General features: G+C 23.6%; 1 protein-coding gene across 3 annotated transcripts in view; it reads left to right on the top strand.

Annotated features, from left to right (window-relative positions):
• The window catches only part of LOC122503301 (protein sickie), a 522,267-nt gene that overhangs the window by 143,545 nt on the left and 351,004 nt on the right, over positions 1-27,718 (top strand). For all 3 annotated transcript variants that reach the window (XM_043613785.1, XM_043613784.1, XM_043613786.1), the window contains one exon: positions 23,151-23,308. In XM_043613785.1, coding sequence (XP_043469720.1) covers positions 23,151-23,308 — 158 coding nt within the window. The remainder of the gene's footprint in view (positions 1-23,150; positions 23,309-27,718) is intronic.

Below are 27,718 nucleotides of genomic sequence, written 5' to 3'. Positions count from 1 at the left end.
TATTTAAAGAGTAAACAAGAGGAATCGTGGGTGGAGAGAGAAAGAGAAAGAGAGAAGGAGTGCATTCGACAATCTCGCACATGTACATTTGCTTTAAAAATGGAAGGAGTAACTCACACGCACGTGAGATTTATTCCGAAACGTGCAGCGCCTGTGTACATACGTTTCGCGAACCAAGCACGAGGTTCTATTTTGGTGACCATTCACATTGAAAAACATTGACTCACGTTTCGTGGCTTGTATACGTGGTCACGAGGATGCTTTGAACTCGTTCCCCAAAATAAAGAGGAGAAGAGGACCAAAGAAAGGAGTTAAGAGTTTCTTTCAAAAAGAAAGAAACCAAAAAAAAAAGTGGTAAGTAACAAAAGCGTCAAGTTGGTGTGAAATAATCACACAAGCTGGTCGAGATCGTTAATTAGAAAAGGATAAATAGCAACTGAAATTAATGTAGTCAAAAATTCTACCATCTGAATTTTAAGACAGTATCTTGATTTAATAATGCTACCAATACCATCTGATCTGATCTTTTACATCTTAAAACCAAAATGATTGAAAAATAGCCCATATTTTTCATCTTAAAACTAGATTAAAAGTTAATTTTTAGAATCTAAAAATGTAATTTCAAGGTTCAAATTGGGTCAAAAACGGTTCTAACAATAAGATAAAAGTGGACGCGGAAAGTAAAATTCATTCTTTAGAGTGTACACTTTATTTTAAAAAAAAATGTCTTCTAGAAAAGTTTAGCTAAATATTCAATTTAGCAATTATTCTTACTACTTTACCCACGATCTGTTTCCAAGAAGGTCAAATCGGGACACGATAGGGCGTGACCTGTGTGACTTTTCCTAACCGAAGAAACTGAAAACTATATTCGTTAAGCAACAATCTTCAAGTAGAGATCTAATTGGTCGAACTGACACGGTCTCGTTTGGTCTTGATGATATTTTTTTATTTCCTCGTTTCTCAAACTGATCGCTTATATAGAAAATATATCAGATGGTGCTTGCAAAGCAATTAAAAAGGAATGTCTTTGGCTGCTGTTGAAAAAGATTGCCATCTCCACTCAATCCACTCAATTGGCATAAGGAAAACTTTGAATACGGCCAAAGAGACGTTCAAGTCTTATTGAAACTTTGGGCCCTTTTCTCCTCATAAGTCATAGAGAGGTAATTTAAAATCCGATCTTGTGAAAGTACTTGAAACTTGGTATACTCGAGTGTAGTTTATGAATCTTTCATATAGTCATTTAAGTGGGGCTAATTTAATCCGACAATTCGAACCCAATTAGATTTCTATGAAATGGATTTCTTGTTGTGGTGTATTTTGTCTTTTGTCTTTTGTATTAGAAATGGAGTTTTTTTTTAATTTTGAATCCAAAAACTTGGGTGAATAGAATAAAACTGGTTCTTAAATTTCGTATCTAGTTTTTAATTTTAAATAAAAAATTTGAATGCTGTATTGAAAAATAAAAACTCAAATGAGATTGAAATCTCAGGGTGTCCAGCTACCTTGAAAACCTTAAAAACCTTGAAAAGTATACTTGAATTTTTTTTTGCTCCTTGAAAACCTTGAAAACACCTTAAATTTTATTACAAAACCTTGAAAAATTAAAATTCTAAAAAATGAGATTTATTTCCATGATGTTTTAAGTGAAATTCTCATCAAAGTTTCAATTTTATCTTTATAAATATAAAAATTCTCTTCGAAATTCAATTATATTCAGAAACTTTAATAAAATTTATTGTAAAATACAATTATTTTCATAAATAACAATATTCATCACAAGAATTCAATTATTTTAGAAATAAATAAAATTTTTGTCAGAAATTCAATTATTTAAAAAAATTTTTTTAAATTTTTGTCAACAATTCAATTATCTTTATAAATAAATAACAATAATCTTCGAGAAAGTTCAATTATTTTGAGTAATTTAAATAAAATTAATTGCAAAAATTCCATTATTTATTTATTTTCGTAAATAATAGTATTCATCAGAAGAATTCAAATATTTTCAAAAATTTTAATAAAAATTATGGCAAAATTTCAATTATTTATCAAAAAAATTTTCTTACTTCAATGGTTTTCAATATTATTGAGTGATAAGAGTTAAATATTTTTCAATATTCAATATTCTATTTTAATATAATTGCCCGAAAAAATTTAATTATATTAAACAAAAGTTTTTAAAAAATTCTACACAAACTTTCAATTATTTAAAAAAATACTTTACATATTATATTTAAAATAGAATTTGCATAATCTTTTTTGCAAAAATCGTAATTTGTTTTGAAAAAGTACGAAAAGTTCGTAAATTTTAAGCGATATAATTTAGAGAATTTTTGAGAAGTTACAAATGATTGTAGAAATTCAATTATTTTCAAAAATTTTTAAACATTTTCGGCAAAATTTCAATTATTTTTATAAATAATATAATTTTTTTTCAAAATCCAATTATTTTCAAAAATTTGACTCATTACGATGATTTTCAATTTCTATTATTTTAATAAAATTTTCCAAGAGAATGCAATTATTCCGGTGATTTTCCCGAATCGAATCGTTTATGAGTTTATACATTTTTAAAAGATTAATTATTTAAATTCCATGAGTTTATTATTTCTGAGTTTAAGTTATGAATTTTTTTTAAGTTGACGATTTAAACGATTTTTAAGTTACACAATATATTCGAGTTAAAAAAGAGAAACATTATGAGTAATTATTTGTGTTTATGAGTTTATACAATTTTTTTAAATAATTGTCATAACTTTATGAGTAAGGAAACAAAATTTTTGAATTTATCAATACTTTTGAGTTATGTGTTTATAGTTTGATTCGTTAGATTTTTTAATCAAAATTTATGAGTTTTGTACATAATATTTTTTATTTACAAGAAGCTAGTTAGTTTCATGAGAAATTTTCCGAATATTTTTAGCTGTTTATGAGTTTAAAAAATTTTATAAAATAATTGCTGTAATTTTATTATTAAAAAGTTTTTTAATTCTTTATTAATCATTTTAAGTCATATATTTACGAATAAAAGTTTATAAGTTTATGAGTTACAGAATATTTTTAAGTTGCAAAAAGTAAGTTTCATAAAAAAAAAATTAAAAAAAATTTTTTTAATTGAAATTTAAAAATATTTTTGAGTATTTGCATGAGTATTTAGATTTTGTATTGCATTCTATTTTATGTACATAAATTTAAATATTATGCATTTTCTGAGTATTTTTTAAGAGTTCAGAAAATTTTAAAAAATAATTGTTCAATTCTATGAGTTAAGAAAACAGAATTTTTGGTCTTCTTATCAAGAATTTTGGGTTACGTGTTTGTGAGTTTATACATAACTTCAACTTATGAGTTTTTGGAATTCAATATTGAACTATATTATTTATTATTTACACTGTATTTATAGATTAAAAAACTATTTATGAGTTATGTGAGAAAAATTAACATGTGTTTATAATTTATGAGTTCATGAGTCAGGTGAAAAATTTTATGAGTTATAAAGTTACAAAATTGTTATGAAATACTCGAAATAATTATAGAAATTCATTTATACGATATTTATGAGTTTTTGTATATTTTTTATATAGTTTAATTTTATGAGTTTTTTTATATAAAAGAAACTTTACAAGTATTTGTTTATTTAAGAATGTATAAGTTTGTATGATTTTTTAGTTGTGAATTTAAGATTTTATGAGCTATACAAGAGATTACGGGTTATATCTAAACTTTATGATGCATATAGAAGATTCTTGACGAGTATTACGAGTGTATTTACCTACGTTTATGAGTTATGAATTTCTGTGCTCTTTATGAGTTATTTCGGCTCAAACTTTAAGAGTTATATTATTATTTACTAACTCTGTGTATGACGCTTCTGCCTTTTATACTTTCCGCTCATAAATATTTTTTGCACACAATTTTATGAAATGTATGAAATGTATGAGTTGTATGAGTTATATAATAAAAACATAGAATTACGCCAGAAATATGCGAATTTTATTTTCTAAAATCAAAATTAAGTAACGAAATATTCTATTTAATGAATTTCATTCAAATAAGTGAATAATAAGATTAAAAAGCGAAAAGAATTTTCGCTTTGACAGTCTGTGAATTTATTAGCGATGAAAATTGCTTTTTGAGAATTAATGAAATGCGTATGATATGGGAAAAGAGTCGCTCGATGTATTTTAATCTGAGCAGGTGCAGTTGTAGAATCGTGCAAACGCACAATGTTGGAATTTCTGCTAGGTCGAATTCTAACGACATGAACAAGAGAGGAGGCTGCTTGCTGATTCTCTACTACTATGTGCGGGGGAAACATTTGATATATATTCGGCTTGAAATTTACAGAGAGAAACGAAGGGAAGTCGCTTGGCAATTAAAATGGAATTAGACAAAAACATTTTCTCCAAAATTGTCAGCGCTCTTGAAAATAATTCCAAAGAAAGAAAAGCAAAAGAAAAAGAAAAAGGAACGAAAGAGAAAAAAAATGCCTTTTTGCATATTCTGATGAATGTAAAAATTACCATAAAATTTACGAGATTTTGCTTTCTACGAAATTCTTATTGTTAAATAACTCAGCTGTGATTAAAATTAATAATTATTAATTAACTATATTAATCTCCGTATTCTTTCATTTATTCTGTTCGCAGTTTGAAGTTAGTTTCTGTGTATGCTTTTGTTTTTTTTTCTTTAAAAAATATTATTTATAAATTATATTTGTCAATTAGAAAATTTAATTGTAAAATGAAACTGAAAATTTTTGAATTTTTAGAAAATAAAGGAAAAAATTTTATTGAAAAATAAGTTTTGTTAAATTTATTTACGAATATCTTTAATTGTAAAATTTTTCGAAAACGTAAATTTTTATTAGAAACTTCTACGAGAATTCAATTAATTAAATACAAAACTAAATTATTTATTGAATAATTGAATGTTTTTTAAAATTTAATTCTTATAAAGAATTTTATTAACAAATTTTTAAATAATTTAATTCTTTTGACGAATTTTAATAAAAATTTTCTAGAATAGTTTGGTACATTTTTCAAGGAATATGATTAGAATTGTATTAAAAATTTTAATTAGAAAAAAAATTTAATTTTAATTAGAAAATTCTATTTTAATAAAATTTTGCAAAAATAATTCAATTATATATAAAAAACTGTTCATAAAATTCTAAGTAAACATTACATTATTTTCATTAATAATAAAATTTTTTACAGAGATTCAATTATTTTCATGAATAATAAAACTCATAACAGAATTTCAATTATTTTTTAATACAATTTCAATTGAATTCCTCAAAAAATGTAATTATTTTTAAAAATTTTATTAAAATTCATCGAAAAATTCAATTATTTAAAAATTTGTTGATAAAATTCTTTATAAGAATTCAATTTTGAGAAACATTCATTTATTCAATAAATTTATTTTTGGATTTAAATAATTGAATTCTCGTAGAATTTTCTAATAAAAGTGGATTTAAAAATGAATTTCAGTTGAAATTTTAGATAATAATTGAATATTAAAAGCATTATAGCGTGAATTTTTAGAAATAATTGAATTTTGAAAAGGTTTCAAATTAAAATCTTTGAAAATTTGAATTTTTAATGCTTTTAACTGCCAATTATTTTATAGATTTAATTTTTTTAAAAAAGTTTAATTGAATTTTTTTTTTGAAATTATTTGAATTTTTTATTTTCTAATATGTATTTAATTGAAGAATTTCCAAATAATCAAAATTTCGTAAAATTCAATTATTTATTTATTTATTTATTTACAAAAACAGTTCCCGCAGTCCAAAAGGACCATAAATGGGTAACTAAAATTTGATACAAAGAAATAACATAATTAGATAAATACTAACAATAATTTTAGATTGTAAAGAGAATATGGCCAACTGAATTATAATAATAAAAGTTAACTCACATTATAAATTTTAAATTATAAAGAATCGATGTAAGCATTAAGAGTAGATGTGAAAACTTTTGCTGATGAAAAAAACAAATCTAATTCCGGAGCCATTCGTGTAAATAATTGGTTAATATGGTTGCATGCGAAAAAAATAGGTGCAGTTGTACCAATTGATTTCTTTGGAGTGTCAAGGTAAAATGGTTCGAAATTACGCGATGAGAGTCGGGGAATTCTTAAATTAATCAAAAATAAAATTTCGGGAAATCTATTGTAAACAAATAGATTTGAAAATTCTCAAGGAACTTTTGCAAAAATTATTAAAAATAATTAATAATTGAATTCTTTCGAAAAATTTTAATAATAAATTTTGAAAATTATTACATTTTTCGCAGAATTTACTTAAAATTTTCTTAAAAAATAATTGAAATCCTGTGAAAATATTTTATTATTTAGGAGAATAATTGAATTCTTTCAACGAATTTTGATTACATTCTTTTTTTTAATAATTGAAATCGTGTGAAATTTTTATTATTTATATGAAAATAATTAAATGTTTGCGTAAAATTTTATTAAAATTGTTTTTAAATAATTGAATTCTTTTGGGTAATTTTATTAAAATAGTAGATATTGAAAATTATTGAAATGAGAAAAATTTTTGAAAATAATTGAAATTTTGACAAGAATTTTATTGAATTTTTTGAAAATCATTGAATTTTAAAGAATTTTTTTATTTATAAAGATAATAATTGGGATTTTGTCGAAATTTTTTTTGTAAATTTTGAACATAATTGAATTTTGTGATAAGAATTATTTTATTACTTTTGAAAATAATTGAAATTCTGCAATCATTTGTAACTTCTTCAAAATTCAATTTTTTAGTGTCGTTAACTAAAATTCTTCTATAAATCCATTACGTTTAATAATTAATTAAATAGAAATTGACAAATTTAACTAATTTTAGAAGATTTTGAATTAAAATTTCATTAATTTGAATTTTGATTTAATTTGAATTGAAAGTTCATTAAAATTTCTGATTAAATTCATTCAACATTGAAATTTTATAAAATTTCAAATTGAAATCGTTTGAAGTTAATTTATTTATGAAAATTGTAAACGCAACTCTTTTAAAATTGAATTAATTTTGAAATATTTAAGTAAAATTATTCATTTAAATAATTTTTTTGTTTTATGATAGTTGTTCAAGATTTAATAGTTTTTTAAAAAGAAATTTTTGTCAGAAATTGAAAACATTGAAGGTTTTGTATTGGAATTCGTGGTAATTTTATAGTTTATGAGTCAAACAAAAAAGAATCAAAAATTCAGAATTTTCTTATGAATTCTAAAAATTTAATTTTTTTCAGTACTTTTAATAAAAATTCCTGACTTTTCCCTGAATTCCCTATGTCAAAATATATGATTATTATAATTATAATAATATTAAAACTATATATTCTAATTTCTATTTTATTTTTATAAGAAAAATTTGAATTACAAATTTTTACGTTCTATTATTTTTAAAATTGCTAATTTTATTTAAAAAAGTGAGTGAGTAGTCAGCCGCGCGTGTAAGCGCTCGAATTGTTGCTATAGTATTAATTAATAATAATTTCATTTACATTATAATTCTAATTTTTCGATAGCTACTTTTTTTACTACTTTTTCCAGAGCTACTTTTTTCTACTTTTTTCAAATTAATTGGTCTTCTAATCACTATTTTTTTATTTAATCTGAGGTGCGTTTTTATAATTTAACCTTGACGTTCACTTTGATCTTTACTTTGACTTTGATTTTAACATTATCTTTAACCTTTATTTTAACATTCACTTTGATTTTCATTTTGTCTATTAGGTTGACTTTCAATTTAACTTTCAACTTGACATTGAATTTGTATTTAAAAGTTAAAGTTAAAGTTAAAGTTAAAGTTAAAGTTAAAGTTAAAGTTAAAGTTAAAGTTAAAGTTAAAGTTAAAGTTAAAGTTAAAGTTAAGTTAAAGTTAAAGTTAAAGTTACAGTTAAAGTTAAGTTAAAGTTAAAGTTAAAGTTTAAAGTTAAAGTTACGTTAAAGTTAAAAGTTAACGTTAAAGTTAAAGTTAAAGTTAAAGTTAAAGTTAAAGTTAAAGTTAAAGTTAAAGTTAAAGTTAAAGTTAAAGTTAAAGTTAAAGTTAAAGTTAAAGTTAAAGTTAAAGTTAAAGTTAAAGTTAAAGTTAAAGGTTAAAGTTAAAGTTAAAGTTAAAGTTAAAGTTAAAGTTAAAGTTAAAGTTAAAGTTAAAGTTAAAGTTAAGTTAAAGTAAAGTTAAAGTTAAGTTAAAGTTAAAGTTAAAGTTAAAGTTAAAGTTAAAGTTAAGTAAAGTTAAGTTAAAGTTAAGTTAAAGTTAAAGTTAAAGTTAAAGTTAAAGTTAAAGTTAAAGTTAAAGTTAAAGTTAAAGTTAAAGTTAAAGTTAAAGTTAAAGTTAAAGTTGAAGTCAAAGTCAAAGTCAATATCTTAATATGAAAATGAAAATCTTATCGAAAGTTAAAGTAATTTACTATATTTTTTTCTAAAGGATCGTTTTATGTAGATAGTAGTTTAGTAGTAGCAGCAGATGTACAGCAGGGAAAAAATTCCTGATTATAAAACCCCATGAATAGTTTGAAGAGGATAATTTTTCAGGATAGTTGAATAGGATTGTTAAATAAGTGAAAATTGTATAAACTAGTCAGTGAAGGGTGGTTGATGAAGTAGTAGGCATATAGAAGGTAAATTATATATATATATATGTATAGATGGTACTATAGAATGGAGGAAACAAATGGAATTCAAGGCATGTGAGTATCATCGACGTCCTGCAATTGAGGCAGGAGCGCACATGCGGATAATTAGTGAAATCCTCATCCCCTAGTTTGCACCAATAACCATTGCTAACCACACACCTACATCTATTGTCATTAACGCCCCTGTACTTTCGCTCTGCTGCTTTAATACAATCAGAACCTGTTCTCACCTTGTTTAACCAATGCGCACATATACATAGCGGAAGGAAATGTGTAATGCGATATAGTTTCCCTACCAATGTTATGATTTATCTTATCTTATTTATAATCTTTATAGTCACTGGTTTTAAACACAAAAAAGTGCCTACGATGAAATTTTCAAATTTCAAACATGCTTTTTTTATGTGCGGTGCTCTTTTCAAACAAGTAGCTGTAAAACGACTTTTTAGAGATAGTGAGTCTGGTTCTGGGTACAATAGGAACTACATACCACCTACAAAGCATAAGGTTAATGATTCTGATAGGTAGGAAGCAGATGTGTTCTTTTAGGGTCGGAATCAATTCGGTGCATGGAAAAGTAAAAACCGATATAGTAATTTTTAAGGAATTCTTATGTACTAAGAATTCTTACTTGTTCAAATATTTTACTACTTTTTTATATATTGTTGCGTGGTAAAATTGTTTTTTTTATTGATGCAGGCTTCGTACTCAATAACTAATTTTAAAAAAGTAGCAAAACGTAGTTTTAAGACTGAAAAAAAGTAGGAATAGTTGCGGAGCTACTTCTTCCTTTCACGTACCTTGATAGTTACTTATTAAAGTTACATTAAAGTTCTTCCTCTTGTCAAATTTTAGAGTTAAAAAGAACAAACAGAACAATTAAATCATAGCTGATGTTTACTTTAACACTTACAATGTTAGTAAACAAAGTAGTATAGTAAAAGATAATATTCACTTCTAGCTATCAATTTTTATTATCTCCATAATTAATTCAGATTTGGAGTTAGTTTTCCTTCAGCTGCTGATAAGAGCACAACATCTAAGCTCAGTAAATGGAAGCGCAGATGTACAAAGAGATTATACAACAAGTTTCAAGTCGTCGTCGAGGGATTTTAATATTTTATAACCTGTACAATAATTATCACGATCTTCTGCACTTTGAAGATATAATCTGAATTTTGAGAGTAAAATACTGTAACAACTTTCGCACCAAAAGGGAAAACTACCTCTGCAGTTATTTCGCGAACATTGAAACATCAAAAATCTTCTTTTTTGGGAAATTTAAACTCTGTCCGCATTCACAGACTTCACTCATCTACTTTTCAATAAACAATAACGAAGTAAGTTTGTTAATTCTTCCAAATTAAAGGATGAATATAAATTCTGTAGAGAAGACACTTTTTCTTGAATGTAATAATAATTCTTGTGGAAGTTCCTAGGAAATAATTCTTGAAGAAATTCCTAGGAGATAATTCTTGGAGAAATTTCTAGGAGATAATTCTTGGAGCAAATCCAAGGAGGAAATCCTATGAGGAAATCCTAGGAGATAATCCTGGCAGATAATTCTAGTTGATAATTCTAGTAGATAATTCTTCTAGAAGACAATTCTTCCTGGAGATAATTCTTATCAAGAACAGTGTAGTCTCTTGACCTCTCAGGAGTATATTACATTATTCTTGAATACTGTACTTATTAAAGCCTTTTATACCCGGCACATTGAAGGCGTGCTCTCCTCCAACATCCTACATCTTTTTCTCGATCTTCCCCATGGGATCAAACTTTCCAAGTTGGCGTAATAATACTGCTCCCGTGAGTGGAGGTTGCATATAATTTAACACCATTGGAGATTCATTTTAACCGAGGTTGACACGATTAATTCCCTTCATAAATGATCGTGTAGACATCGCATAAACATCTCCCTTGGATCCTATTAGCGTAATCGTAGTCGCAAAACCGGATCAACCAACTATAACATCAGGTACTCGACAAACTGTATATACTTGATGGAATCAAAGCAGTAGGAGGTTCAATCTTTTGCTACAAAATCGTTCTTCACTTATCATGATCCAAATGATGCTTACCCGCACTACATGTTTCTATTTCTACAGCATTTATTTTCAACTTCTGATACTAATTTTTTTTTTCTTCATAAAAATTGATTCAACTTTGCGAGACTAAGTCGTCAGCTTACACTTGACACTTAACACAAAAACTAATTGGACGAAATTTTCAAGAGCAAAAAATCGATGATTCGATATCTGTGGTGAGATCCAAAGATGCGAATTATTAATCCTAAAACGTCTTTGTCCCTGGAGAAGAAAAGGATTAATCCAAATTAAAACCAATTGATTCAAATTCACCTATTCGTATGTTCGTAAATTTTTAAATCGCTGGTAAAATCCAATTGTAGATTCATCTAACAGGGTGTCTACTGGTCCTTGAAGTCCTGGAATTTGAAAAAATGTCCTTAAATGTCCTGGATTTTGAACTTTAGTCCTTGAATTTTCCATATTTTGCTTTTCAATATTCAAGAATTTAAAAATTTTACTCAAATTTAAAAAAATAATTTTTTTGATCCATCAAAAAATAATTTTAATTTGTCATTTGATTAAAGAAACTGGTATCTACAATACTGATTTTTAACTCTTTTTATAATAAAATAAATATTTTTTGTTCAAGTAGGTTAATTTCAATTATGTTAATCGTAATATGAAATAATATTACACAGGGTTGCCACAAAATTTTAATTTTCTTTTTCCCTGACTTTTCCCTGATTTCCAGACAAAATTTTCACTTTTTCCCTGACCCTGAAGAACATTAATAACTTCTTTTTTAAATAAATATTTAATCATTATTGTTTTTCTATAGGAATTATGATTCTCAAATTCAATAACATATGAGAATATTATAATAAAACATGAAGAAATCGATCATTATTTTATTTCATAAGAATATTGTAACTAAAAATTCAAATTTTCAAAGATTTTAATTTTAACCCTTATCAAAATTCAATTATTTCTAAAAATTCACGCTATAATGTTTTTAAAATTCAATTATAATTTAAAATTTTAAGTGAAATTCATTTTTTAATCAATTTTTATTGGAAAATTTCCCGAGAATTCAATTATTTAAATACAAAAATAAATAATTTATTCAGTAATTCCATGTTTTTTAAAATTGAATTTTTATGAAGAATTTTATTAAAATTTTTAATAACAATTGAATTCTTTCGTCGAATTAAAAAAAAATTGTAAGAATAATTGCAATTTTCTATCATTTTATTTAAAATTTTATAAAAATAATTGAAATTCTGCGATAAGTTTTGTTATTTATGAAAATAATTGAATTCTTGCAGCGAATTTTATTAAAAATCTTTTTAAAGAATTGAATTCTTGTGAAGAATTTTATTTGTAAAAATAATTGAATTTCAGTGAAAAATATTATTATTTATGAAAATAATTAATTTCTTGTGAAGAATTTTATTCAAATTTTTTTAAATAATTGAATTTTTCAGAATTTTTAAAAACTTTTTAAAAATAATTAAATTTCATTAAAAAATTGAAAATAATTGAAATCTGACAAAGAATTAAAAAAAAAAAATTTTAAATAATTGAATTCGTGTGGAAATTTTTATTTTTGAAAAAAAATTGAATTCTTGGGAAGAATTTTATTAAAATTTCTTAAATAATTGAATTGCTTAGAAGAATTTTATTTTTTACGAAAACAATTGAATTGTTTCGAAGAGTTTTACAAACATTTTTGACAATAATTGTATTTGTAGAAAAATGTTGTATTTCACGATAATAATTGTATTCTATGACCGATTTTATTATAATTTTTCAAATTTGTAAAGCATTTTATCAAAATTTTTTGAAAAATAATTGAATTCTCAAGAAAGAAAATAATTGATTTCTAGCGAAGAATTTTATGCAAATTCCTTTAAATAATTGAATTCCCATAAAAAATGTATTATTTGTGAAAATAATTCAATTCTCAAGAAGAAATATATGGAAAATAATTGAATTGTATAGGAAAATTTTATTAAACCTGCAATTTAATGAAATAAATCTTGTAATGAATTTTGTCAACAATTTTTTTAATAATAGAATTATTAAAAGAATTTTATTTAAATTTTTCGAAATTGAATTTCTTAGACTATTTTTTTCAATTTTCTTTATAATATTTGAATTCTTCCGAGAAAGTTCATTAAAAAATTTAAAATAATTGAATTGATGCGAAGAAATTCATAGAAGAAATTGGTAAGTAATTGAATTCCTGTTAAATTTTTATTAAAATTTTGTTTAAATAATAGAATTCTTTTGGAAAATTTTATTAAAATAGATATCAAAAATAATTGAAATGAGGAAAATGCATTTTATTTTTGAAAATTATTGAAATTTTGCCAAGAATTGTATTAAATTTTTTGAAAATAATTGAATTTTGGAGAAGAATTTTATTATTTATAAAGATAATTGAAATTTTGACGAGAATTTAAAAAAAATTTTGAACATAATTGAATTTATGCGAAGTTATTTAAAAGTTATTTAAAAAGAAATTATTGTCAAAAATAGAAAAAATTGAAGGGTTTGTATTAGAATTCTTGGCAATTTCATAGTTTATGCAGCAAACAAAAAATACACCAAAATTCAGAATTTTCCTATAAATTCTAAAAATTAAATTTTTTCCCGTACTTTTAGTAAAAATCCCTGACTTTTCCCTGAATTCCTTGACTTCCCTGACTTGTGGCAACCCTGTTACACATATAAATGTCCTGGAAAAATAAGAAATCTGTCCTGAAAATGTCCTGGAATCATGTTCTTTTTTAGCAATTTTTTATTAAGTAACAATTATTAATTTCCAATTCAATAAGGAAACAAATTTCGATATTTATTTATTTATTAATAATATACATTCCCGCAGTCCAATATTGGACCATAAATGGGTATCTAGATAAACATAAAACAATTAAGTAACAAAATTATTAATAGTGTGAAAAGTTTTACAATTTTGTAACAAAATCTTTTTGTAAACTTAATTAGTTTTAAGATAAAAGTATTTTATGGTTGCTCACGCAGAGCGATTACATAATTTTTTGCACATTCATATGAAACAAAATGTTTTCAAAAATTTCGTCGTTGATATGAAGAGTATAATGAAAAGAATTTATTTATTATCACTTTAAAGGAATTCCTTTTTTTAAGAATAGAATTTTTTTATTTACAGCATCATTTAAAAATTTTTCCGTTCTTTGAAACAGTTTTTTCCCCCCTTAAAATCTGTCATAATATTATTGTTACTAAGCTTTTCATTTTATAGGAGATATATTTAGCTGTCAGAATTTTTTTCTTCCTTAGTAAACTCTTCGATGAAACATAATGCCATACCGCTTATATATATATACATGAGAAAAAGAATTTTTTAGGTGTGTCCTGCTGTTGCACTGCCAGTTCTCCTTATTCACGTGGGCGCATAAAATCTTTTGATAATACAAAAATATATTGCTGGCAATAAGAAATCAACATTCGTAAAAATAATAATGTTTAATTAACACAATTAAATAGGTCTCTGTGTATTAAAAGTAGTTTTAGAATTTAAATTTCAATCCATGAAAATATAACTGTTGTTACAATTAGATGAGACAATTATTACTTTCTACTATGTGAATTATTATTACATGCTTCGTACTCGTACTCGATAATTAATTATAAAAAAACTTTTAAATAAGTATCAAAAAGTAGCTATAAGACTGTATTTCTGTAAAACTTACATTGTGTTACAAAAAAAAAATTCTATGCAAATTGTGTTTTAAATTATCGAATTCTTTTGGGAAACTTTTTATTGAAATATTGAAAATAATTGAATTTTTTTGAAAAAATTTTATTAAAATTTTTGAGAATAATTTGTCACAAATATGAAAAAAAAACATCATAAATATTGAAGATAACAAAAATAGCAAAAATTCCAAATTCCCAAAAAGCAACATTGTGGTTTTAGATGAATTAATAAAATTCTGATATAAACGACACGTGAATCAATTTGGCTGTATTTTGGTATACAGAAACTCTCTATACTACTAGTTTTCAAGAAGAAGGAGCAGAAAAAGAAGGAAGAGCTCAAGAACTGTCAAGTGTGGGTGGCAATAGACCTCAGAACTGTAATGATGTTATTTATGGGGTGCGTTAAAAAGACATTTCATCCCACGCTGACCACTTATTCTTTACATGACGTTAACTTCAAAACCGTAATTACCATCGAAATCTCAAATTCATCTGTTTAAGCCGCTGTTGCCTCAAATTTAAAATTTACATCAATGCTTACGAATTTTTTTATCTTTTTTAATAAAACCCCTTTCTTGTGGGTTTCATTTTGTTTTCTAATATATTGTTTCTCTTTAATCCGAGTTCTCTATTATCCCAACAGTAAATTATTTTCACCAGCGAAAAAAGGGATAAAGTAACTTTTACTATACTTTTTTGAAGTTTGAACCAACTTTGTATTTCACAAAAACAATAATTAAAGGATCTCATTCATTATAGAAATTTTTATTAAAAGTACTGAACAAAATTAATTTTTTTAGAATTTATAAGAAAATTCTGAATTTTTGTGTCTTTTTTGTTTGACTAAAAAACTATAAAATTAACATGAATTCTAATACAAAAGCTTCAATTTTTTCAATTTATGACAAAAATTTCTTTTTAAACAATTTAAATCTTGAACAACTATCATAAAATAAATAAATTATTTAATGAATAATTTTACTTAAATATTTCAAAATTAATTCAATTTTAAAAGAGTTGCGTTTACAATTTTCATAAATAAATGAACTTCAAACGATTTCAATTTAAAATTTTATAAAATTTTAATTTTAATGTAATTTGAATGAATATAATTATAAATTTTAATGAACTTCGATTTTTAAAAAATTTTAATAATTCAAATTCTTCTGAACTTCGTTAAATTTTTATTATATATTTAATTAATTATTAAAAAAAATAGATTTATAGAAGAATTTTAGTTAATAACATTAAAAAATTTGAATTTTGGAGAAGTTACAAATGAATGCAGAAATTCAATTATTTTTAAAAGTATTAAAATTCTTATCACAAAATTCAATTATGTTCAAACTTTACAAAAAAATTTCGACAAAATCCCAATTACTATCTTTACAAATAAAAAAATTCTTCTTTAAAATTCAATTATTTTCAAAAATTTTAATAAAATTACCCAAAAGAATTCCATTATTTAAAAACAATTTTAATAAAATTGTACGCAAACATTTAATTATTTTCATATAAATAATAAAAATTTCACACGATTTCAATTATTTAAAAAAAATGTAGGTAATCAAAATTCGTTGAATTTATAATTATAATTTCAATTATTTTTAATACAACTTTACAGGAATTGCTCAAAAAATGTAATTATTCTTAAAAAATTTAAATTATTTACAAAAATATTAGAATTTTTTACAGGAATTCAATTATTTTCAAAAAATTCAATAAAATTCTTGTCAAAATTTCAATAATTTTCAATATCTACTATTTTAATAAAATTACCCAAAAGAATTCCATTATTTAAAAACAATTTTAATAAAATTGTACGCAAACATTTAATTATTTTCATATAAATAATAAAAATTTCACACGATTTCAATTATTTAAAAAAAATGTAGGTAATCAAAATTCGTTGAATTTATAATTATAATTTCAATTATTTTTAATACAACTTTACAGGAATTGCTCAAAAAATGTAATTATTCTTAAAAAATTTAAATTATTTACAAAAATATTAGAATTTTTTACAGGAATTCAATTATTTTCAAAAAATTCAATAAAATTCTTGTCAAAATTTCAATAATTTTCAATATCTACTATTTTAATAAAATTACCCAAAAGAATTCAATTATTTAACAACAATTTTAATAAAATTGTACGCAAACATTTAATTATTTTTATAAATAATAAAAATTTCACACGATTTCAATTATTTAAAAAAAAATGTAGGTAATCAAAATTCGTTGAATTTATAATTATAATTTCAATTATTTTTAATACAACTTTACAGGAATTGCTCAAAAAATGTAATTATTCTTAAAAAATTTAAATTATTTACAAAAATATTAGAATTTTTTACAGGAATTCAATTATTTTCAAAAAATTCAATAAAATTCTTGTCAAAATTTCAATAATTTTCAATATCTACTATTTTAATAAAATTACCCAAAAGAATTCAATTATTTAACAACAATTTTAATAAAATTGTACGCAAACATTTAATTATTTTTATAAATAATAAAAATTTCACACGATTTCAATTATTTAAAAAAAAATGTAGGTAATCAAAATTCGTTGAAAGAATTCAATTATTTTAAAAAATTCTAATACAATCTTTCGCAAGAATTTAATTATTTTCATAAATAATAAAAATTTCACAAGAATTCAATTATTTACAAATTTTTTATAAGTTTCTTCTCAATAATTGAATTATTTTCATTTACAGAAATTCAATTTTTTTCATAAATAATGAAACTCATCGCAGATTTTCAATTATTTTTTATACAATTTTAATCAAATTCCTCGCAAAATGCAATTTATCATAAAAATTTTCTTCAAATTCTTCAAAAGAATTCATTTATTTTCATAAATTTGTCATAATTTAAAATAATTCAATTATTTAAAAAGATTTTTATAAAATTTTCCACAATAATTCAATTATTTTTATAAATAATAAAATTCTTCTCAGGTATTTAATTATTTTTTAAAAATTTTAATATAATTCGTTGCAAAAATTTAATTATTTTTATAAATAATAAAACACATTGTAGAATTTTAATTATTTTTAATAGAATTTTAATCGAATTTCTCGAAAAATTTAACTATTCTAAAAAATGTTATTAAAATTCGTCAAAAGAATTCAATTATTTTTTAATTTGTTAATAAAATTCTTTATAAGAATTAAATTTTAAGAATAACAATAAAAATTGATTTGATAATGAATTTTAGTTTAAATTTGCATAATAATAGAATATGAAAATAATTTTTAAAAAGTTACAGTATAAAAATATTCTTATAATATAAAATAATGATTTTAACACTCAATTCTCTTTAATTATTATAAAACATGAAGAAATCGATCACCCAAAGTCTTCGATTCGGAGTAATCGTTATCTTTATGTTTTATAACAATATTTTTAAAGTTGATTAATTTTAAAAAGGTTTGAATTTGAATGTTTTAAAGAATTTTAATTCCTACGGAAAAATAATAATAATTAAATATTTAAAATAAAAAAGAAATTATTGTTTTCGAATATATTTTACAATTCAAGATATTCGTAAATAAATTTAACAGAACTTTTCTTTCAATACAATTTTTTCCATTGTTTTCTAAAAATTCAAAAATTTTCAGTTTCATTTTCAATTAAATTTTCTAATTGACAAATATAATTAATAAAAATTTTTTTCTGTATTTTTAAAAGGCTGAATTTTATTAAAACAATAAATTGAAATTAAGAAATAGAATTGATGCAAATTATTTTCTTATAAAAATTGAGAATTTTCTAGAAAAATATTAAGAAACAAGAATATCTAATGTTTTTCTTCCCAAAAGAAAAAAAAATAGTTTATAAACAATATTGTTATTGAGAAATAAAAATTATGCATAAAATGGGTATACTTCCTACTTGTTAATAAAAAATTTTTTTACAATTAACAATTTTCTAGTATTTTTTATAAATAAAAAGGAGAATAATTTGGCATTATAATTTAGATCAGTCAAACGAAATTTGTTACTGAAAAAAGCATATAACAAACAAAATGAGTATATTTTTTATTTGTTAATCATAATTTTTTTTTAAATTTTCTAATTTCCAATATTATTTTATTATAAATCTTGGAAAAATACCTGCAAATACATACTCTACTGTGAAGTTTTATTTTATATCGATGCAAAATATTCGGAAACTAAAATACGTACAAAAAAGTGACAGAAAAAACGTGTGTCGTCTCTAATAAAAAAATCACGTCACGTTGAATTTAAAAGCGAATTCAGTTATTTTTAAACCGCGCAAGTAAATGAAATTTCAAATTCTTAAGTCGTTTGCATGAAACACCTTCCATGTCAAGACAAGATTTTCTGTGTATTTTTTTCTCCTCTCCCTTCATTTCCTTTGTCAACGTCTTCTCTTCTCCTTTTTCTTTTCATCAGCAACATCTTTATGGCGGTACATTCAAATCGTACGAATCAGAGAGCACAAAGCCTCGTTATTCTACTCACTCTTTTGAGAACTTGGAATGGGGTATAAAAGTAGTGAAGAAGAAGAAGAAGAAAAAGGAGGAGGAGGAGTGGAGAAAATTGAGAACGATCTCGTCAAACTTGCTTTACCAACCTAGAAGGAAACACTCTTTTCTTCCTCTACTTCTTCAATTCTTCTTTTCCCCTACAGCAATGCAATCAATGGACACAAGAAGGAGACTTCCCTTTTCTTCTGATTAGTTTTTTTTAACAAAATTGAAAAGCAGAAAACTTCGTTTTCAACTATAAATTGTATAAGATTGTTAGGTTTAATTTCTGTTCGATTTGGAAACAAATTTTATCATCGTTATAAATCAGTTAAAAATAGATTTTTTTTCCTTTTCTCTTCACTTTTTCTTTTGGATTCGTTGAAATTTTCCGTTTTCTTCATTGTGTATATTTTAAATCACATTTTTCCTTTAAGTCGAACAAATATTATAAGTTATTAACTCTCCTTTTAAATTTGGCGCCATGATTTTTACTTTCGTCAACAGTTGCGCCACTGATTCTTTCTTTTCACTTTACAAGCTTGGTACTAAAATACTTGTGCAAATTTACAACTTTCTAACCTAAAAATATTACTGTTTCGAATTTAGAGGCTTAAATACACAAAAAACAACAAATTTTGAAATTATTCTCATCTTGAAAGCAAAATAATTGAAAAATAACCTATTTCCTCAAAAACTGCGACTTTTCTCGACTATTTTCTAAAAATGCGCGACTTTTTTCGACTTATTTTCAAAAAATTGAGACTTTTTCGACTTTTCTTCCAAATATTGCAACGAACTACCACATTTTTAGTATAAAATGCAAATTATTTCGATTTCGAGAGTAAGATTTATTTTTTATAGTGCATATTAAACTTTACTTTACTTTCGCTAAGTACAACGTGAATAAAATTGAATTTTGATTAATTTTTAGTTGGGACAATATATATATAAAGTGTCGTCGTATATTGATAAAATGACGGAAAGGTTCTTCTACAAATTTTACGGAAAATTAAGCTGCATGAATAATGATGGAGTTTCTGTATAGTAAGCATCATACGTGATCCCATTAATTCTCCAAGGCATATCAGTATTCATGAAGACGATACTGCTAATTAATATTCATCAACACAAGACATACTCCGAACATTTGATTTCATTAGTTGTTTATAATTTATATATAAATTGTCAATTATCTCCGTGAGAATTGGTTCCATCAAATCTGTCTAGACAATAGTTGTATATTTATATTTTTATAAATTATAATATTTAAATATTATATATATGTATATAAATAATTATAAGGTAAGGGGCCCCAAGGTGGCCACCCATCTTTTGAACGACTTTAATTCCTAAACGGTATTATTTAACATAATTAATAATATATCCCCTGAAACTGTATCCCCTTTCGCTAACTTTTTAGCAAAAAAGCTTTTTTATTTTACTATATGGAAAATAAAACTTAGGTGACTTTGAAAAAAACAGTCAGAAACTTTGCTTTAAAACAAAGTGGCCCCAATGTGGCAACCATTCAAAAATTCAACGGAAAAATTAAAAAAAAATATTTGCAAAAATGAATTTGAGGTAATTTTATTTGAAATGTATTGTTTTAGGCTTATAATCACAGAATCAATAGTTGCAAACTCTATTTTTTGCTTATAAGAAGCCTTTTTCAAATATTGTTAATAACAAACAAAATTTTCACTTTTTTCCTGACCCTAAGAATTTAAAAAATTTTTTAATTTTACATTTTAAATTATTGAAATTTAAAAATACTGATTCACTCTCAAAATTATTAGATAGTCAAAAAAATGTTCTATTACATTTATTAACAAATTTCTTTAATTGTAAAATTGTTCAAAAACATCAATAACTTCTTTTTTAAATAAATATTTAATCATTATTATTTTTTCGTAGAAATTAAAATTCTTCAAACATTCAAATTCAAACCTTTTTTGAAATTCAACAACTTATAAGAATATTATTAACATTATATTATATTATATAACATTATATTATATTATTAATAAACATTTGCATAAACAACAACAAAACATTTGCATATATGTATAACATATACATTATATTAATATTATTAACATTAAGAAGTTGATAACTCCGAGTCTTCGACTCGGAGTGATCGCCTTCTTCATGTTTTGTAATAATTAAAATTACCATATAACTTTTCAAAAAAAAGTTAATTATTTACAAAAATTCTAATAAAATCCTTCGTAAGAATTCAATTATTTTTACAAGTAGTAAAATTTCTCAAAAAAATTCAATTAATTAAAAAAAATTTAATAAAATTCTTCGCAAGAATTGAATTATTTTCATAAATAATTTTATATTATATGGTATTTCGTTTTTAAATCAACTTTTATTTAAAAATTCTAGAAGAATTCTATTATTTAAATTAAACAATAAATAATTTATTGAATAATTAAATTTTTCTTAAAATTGAATTCTCATAAAGAATTTTATTAAGAAATTTTTAAATAATTGAATTCGTTTGACAAATTTTAATAAAATTTTAAAGAATAATTACATTTTTTGAGGAATTCGATTAAAATTGTATCAAAAATAATTAAAATCCTAAGATGAATTTTATTATTTATGAAAATAATTTAAAAATTTCCAAAAAATGTTATTAAAATTTTTCTAAAATAATTGAATTTTGGAGAATAATTTTATTATTTATAAAGATACTTAAAATTTTGACAAGAATTTTTTTTTTTAATTTTTGAAAAAATAATTGAATTTCTGCGAAGAATTTTATTACTTTTGAAAATAATTAAATTTCGAAGAAGAATTTTATTATTTATAAATATAATTGAAATTTTGACAAGATTTTTTTTTTAATTTTTCAACATAATTGAATTTCTGCGAAGAATTTTATTACTTTTGAAAATAATTTAATTCTTGCAACGAATTTTATTTAAGTTTATAAAAATAATTGAATTTCAGAGAAGAATTTTATTATTTATAAAGATAATTGAAATTTTGACGAGATTATTTTTTAAAGATACTTGAAATTTTGATCCGGATTTTTTTTTAATTTTTGAATACAATTGAATTTTGGTGAAGAATTCTATTATTTATAAAAATAATTGAATTCTTGCGACGAATTTTTTTCAAGTTTATAAAAATAATTGAATTTCGGTGAAAAATTTCATTATTTTTATATAAATAATTGCATTCTTGCAACGAATTTTATTAAATTTTTTAAAAATAATTGAATTTTAAAGAAGAATTTTATTATTTATAAAGATAATTGAAATTTTGACGAGAATTTTTAAAAAAATTTTGAACATAATTGAAATTCTGCGAAGAATTTTTATAACTTTTGAAAATAATTGAATTTCGGGAATCATTTGTAACTTTTCCAAAATTCAATTTTTTTTGGTATTTTTAACTAAAATTCTTCTATCAATCTAGTATTTATGAAAATTATAAAAATTATTCATTAAGTAATTTATAATTAATAATTTTATGATATTTCTTGAAAAATTAAGTTATTTGAAAAGAAATTATTGTAAGTTATAGAAAAAATTGAAGGTTTTGTATTAAAATTCGTGGTAATTTTATAGTTTACGAGGCAAACAAAAAAAAAACATCGAATTTCAGAGTTTTCTCATAAATTTTAAAAATTCCGTTTTTTCCAGTACTTTTAGTAAAAATCCCTGACTTTTCCCTGATTTTCCTGACCAATTTTACTTTTTCTGACTTTTCTCTGACTTGTGATCACTTTGTAAATTATTTTATTATTTTTCAAAAAATTTTCCAAATCGATAAAATTTACATTTTCCATATAATATATTCAAATCGTAAAAAAATTCAAAAGTGATTTTACATAAAAACGCATGGTGGCCACCTTAGGGCCCAGGACGACATTTTTTTAAAGTTATCAAAAAATTGTTTAACACACAATTTTATCGATATTAATTTATAATATTATTCTATCATATGTATGTAAACAAAATAATAATAATAATAATAAGAAAGAAAATAATATAATGAAAATAAAAATACCCGAAGGAGATGAATTCCAATCGGTAATTCAGATGAAATATAAATGATATAAGAAATCGTTTAAGAGAAAATTGTCGTATAATTGGAAAGTAGAGAATATAATTTTATAAATGCGTTTACAATATTGTACATCTGGAAGGAGGGGGATTAATAATTGTGAAATGTTCCTTTGTTTTAGACTACCGTCACCCTATAACAAGCAGGCGACAGTCGTTGCTGCGGGAAGTACTCCGGGTGGTACGAGTATCCCCCTACCTGCAACTGTCGCGGCGACAAGAAGATGCCCTCCGGACAAAGTCAGGCCAGCACCATCCCCTGGCCATCAAACGCAGCTGGGTAAGTATTTTATTCTTGATCGAAATACAAACTTTCCGGAAGAGAAAAAATACCATTTACTGCCTCTCTCTCTCTCTCCTCACCCCCCTCAAAATTATATTCCCTCTGGGCCATTGTTAAAGGTGAAAATCGATTTTTCATCAGCCTTTTATTCATTATGGAAAATTTCACGCTCTAGCTTACGCAGAACAAAGAATTACATTGAGAATTAGCTTTGTTACGTTGTCCACGATTTTTAGTCTGGAGAAAAATTTCGGGGTCGAAGTCATTTTTACTTTTAATTCTTTAAACTGGGACAAAATTTGTGAAGTGGGCAACTAATTTTCAGTTGGTCAAGATTTTTTCATGAAATTTATGTTTTTCTGTTTGAAATAATAAATAAAAAATACAAGTTAAACAGTTTTGCAAAATTCGATTTTTTTGTTCTAGTTATTATTAAATAAACTTTTTTTCATGAATTTAGAAAAGTTTTTTTTTCTAATAAAGTAATAGGTAAAATTTAATGATTTTTGGTATGATTATATAAAAATAACACGGTTTTTTATTGACATTTTTCATTTTAAAATTTAACGTAATTTAATAAAATTATAAACAATTTATTTAAACAAATGAAAATAAATTTAACTTCTCGATCTGCTTGTTTATTTTTCAAAATTGAATATTGTTCCTTATTTAATGCCCAAGTATTACCAAAAAGAAAAATTCGGTATTTTACATTTGTTCAAAAGACATAAATAATTATGTTAATAACAATAAGCATTAAAAAATCTTAAAATCTTAAAAATATTTTTTTAGCTTCATTAATTAACAAAATTAATTAAAAAAACCTATTAAAATAATGTTTGAGTGTTTCTGATGTATGAAAAAAAGTATAACAATTTATTAAATTGTTTAAACAATTAATTGTTGTTATTTTTTTAAATCTGCACTTAGGGCTAGAAATTTCTACTTTTTTCACAATAATTGTGCAATTTGTCATGAGTAAAACATCTGCTAATAATAAAAAAAAAATTAATTAAACATTGTCTAAACAATTAATTGTTGTTACATTTTTCATAAATTGTACTTGGGGTTAGAAATTTCTAGTTTTTTCTGTATTGTGCATTTTCTTGTAACTACCACATTTAAGTATCAAAGAAAACCAAAAAATTAAATATTTAAACATTGTTTAAACAATTTATTCTATTAATTTTTCAATTTACTGTACTTCAAACTATAAATTCCTAGTATTTTCTTAATTGTGACATTTTTTATATAACTTAAACACTTAAGTATAATAGAAAAACTAAAAATTTATTATTTAACCATTGTTTAAACAATTTATTAACATTTATTTTATTATTTTTTTTATTTAATTTTTCAGTTGTTAGTATTTAGAAAAAACTAGATATTTCTAGCCCTAAGTAGACTTTATGAGAAAAATAACAATTAATTGTTTAAACAATGTTTAATTAATTTATTTTTTATTTTTTATCATTACCAGATGTTTTACTCTTGACAAATTGCACAATTATTGAGAAAAAAATAGAAATTTCTAGCCCTAAGTACAGATTAAAAAAAATAACAACAATTAATTGTTTAAATAATTTAATAAATTGTCATACCTTTTTCATACATCAAAAACACTCAAACATTCTTTTAATAAGTTTTTTGATTAATTTCCTTAATTAATAAAACTAAAAAAAACATTTTTAAGATTTTATGATTTTTTAATGCTTATTGTTATTAACATAATTATAATTATATCTTTTGAACAAATGTAAAATACCAATTTTTTATTTTTGGAAATACTTGGGCATTAAACAAGGAACAACATTCAATTTTGAAAAATAAACAAGCAGATCGAGAAGTTGAATTTATTTTCATTTGTTTAAATAAATTGTTTATAATTTTATCAAATTACGTTAAAGTTTAAAATAAAAAATGTCAATCAAAAACCGTGTTATTTTTATATAATCATATCAAAAATCATTAAATTTTACCTATTACTTTATTAGAAAAAAAACTTCTAAATTCATGCAAAAAAGTTTGTTTAACAATATGTACAACAAAAAATCGAATTTTGCAAAACTGTTTAACTTGTATTTTTTATTTATTAATTATTTCAAACAGAAAAGCATAAATTTCATGAAAAAATCTAGACTAACTGAAAATTAGTTACCCACTTCACGAATTTTGACCCAGTTATTAGTATTTATTTACTAACAGTATTTATTTACTAGTAGTATTTATTTACTTACTATTTATTTACTAGTAGTATTTATTTGTTTAGTATTTATTTACTAGTAGTATTTATTTTATAGTGTTTATTTACTAGACGTATTTATTTACAAGCAGTGTATGTTTGCTAGTAGTATGCGTGTTTACTAGTAGCATTTACTTATTCATCGCAGAACGAGTTTGGCACATAACAAGATTTTGCAGAACAAAGAAATTAACAAAGTCGCGTTTTTTGAAAAAAAAAAGAAAATTCTCATATAGTCTTTGAAGGAAGATTTTTATTGTCGACACTTTCTTTTCACCGCAATAAGTAAACAACCGAGGAAATTGCAAAAGTAAAAGATCTATGGACTGGCAGTGCGCGCGCGGTGGTGGCGGCGGTCCGAGTCCTTAATTATAATTTCTTTCAGACGAAATAAGAGAAAAGGGAAAAGTTGGGAAAAGTCTTTTGTGAGGTTGAAAAAGCAAAGAAAAATATGCAGAAGAGGGATCTTTGCTTTGGTAGTTGGTCAGCCACTTGGCGAAATGTTAGGAAATAAATGAGAAACGAACGTTTAATTCGAGAGTAGCGTCAGTTTGGAGGGAGAATTTTCAAGGCGTCGGGAACTTAAATCCCGAATTTAATTGAAGTCTCAAGTTGTAAGAGAGACTAAAAAAGGGAGTTTTTTTCTTTTTTTTTTACAAAACTTTGCCTTGTGTACGATAGAGATCGTTTTTATCGAAGCTCGTTAGTGAAACGAGTCGATATATCGTAAATTCATGATTCATTAGATAGACTAATATCTATTTTTTTCTTGAATTAATTTATTTGAAGACTGCATTTAAGTTTAAAAAGAAATTTTATTGGGGAAATTTACACAAAACTTCTAAAAGAAAAAAATACCTTCCTTCTTCCTTTTGTTCTAAATGGCCTCATTTTTCTTTTCAAATTTTGTGATTTTAATTGCAAAATTGATAAAGGTTTAATTTCAATTAGTTTAATAAATTCAATTAAATTAAATAAAACTTTAGTAAATTTTGTAATTCCCAATAAAAAGAACTAATTTTACAGTTGAGAATTGTTTGTATTATTTTCTAATAATTTATTATTTTATTTATTATAATTTATTTATTTACTTAATTATTATAACGATTTAAATTAGCGCGGTTTTTCCTACCAAGAAATGACGAAAGATGGTTGTCGGCAACTCTGTGATAAACATTGGGGAATCACAGAAAACTATACTAACACCACCGTTTTTATAATTTGAAACTAAATTTTAGCGCCAATTTCAAAAATTGCGCCAAATTTAAAAATAAATTTAAAAATTTAAGAAATAAACTTGAAAAAAAAGGAAAAATTAATAGTTTTTGCCAGTGAGTATTTAAATATGGTGGCAAAATTTTTAAAAAATTGTTTATGAACTTAAAAATTATTGTCAATTCGAATTTTTCGGTCTCAGTGATTACAAATCTGATAATTTCGTAAACACTTGAATCGTTTAAAGAATTTGATTATAATTTTTGAAAATAGTTTTTTGATTTCTAGTATTAGCGAATTTAAAGTAGTGGAAATTCGAAAAATAAAACAGAAATAGTAGCTTTTAGTGGCTGAAATCTAAAAAAGTACCCAAATAGTAGCATAACGTAAAAAAAGTAGTAAATAGTAGGTTTTAGTATAGATGAGTGCAAAGCCTGTAAGAATAATAATCTTTCAAGCTTTGAAAAATGAATTTTCCCTCTTATCTCTCAAAGCGTGAAAATTTGGAAAATTTAGACCCTGCTGCACGGAGAAAAAAATCAGGGCTTTTTAGCATGGAGTGGTCTGTACCTTTAGCGCATGGGCGCTTCCTTACGGCGAAAGAACGAATTTGTACGATTGCAGCAAGAGCTCGCCCTATTTTAGTAAGGAGCCTTGCTGCAATCGTACGAGTTCGTTCTTTCGCCGCAAGGAAGCGCCCATGCGCTAAAGGTACAGACCACTCCATGCTACAAAGCCCTGATTTTTTTCTCCGTGTGTAGAGATAAAATATCGAATTATATTTTGCAATGTGCTCCTTAAGTGATACAGTTATTAATATATCTTGAGATCAAATCTTCCCTGCCTTAAATTGGAAGCTCTTCTTAATGGCGTCTAATGGATTGTATCTGTAGGGAAATCCCAGCAGGACACTCCATTTTGAACATCATCAAGGAAAATATGTATCTACT

The sequence above is a fragment of the Leptopilina heterotoma genome, unplaced genomic scaffold (genome assembly GCF_015476425.1).
Source record: "Leptopilina heterotoma isolate Lh14 unplaced genomic scaffold, ASM1547642v1 Lhet_26, whole genome shotgun sequence".
Classification (NCBI taxonomy): domain Eukaryota; kingdom Metazoa; phylum Arthropoda; class Insecta; order Hymenoptera; family Figitidae; genus Leptopilina; species Leptopilina heterotoma.
This window is presented reverse-complemented; position numbering and strand designations above follow the sequence as displayed.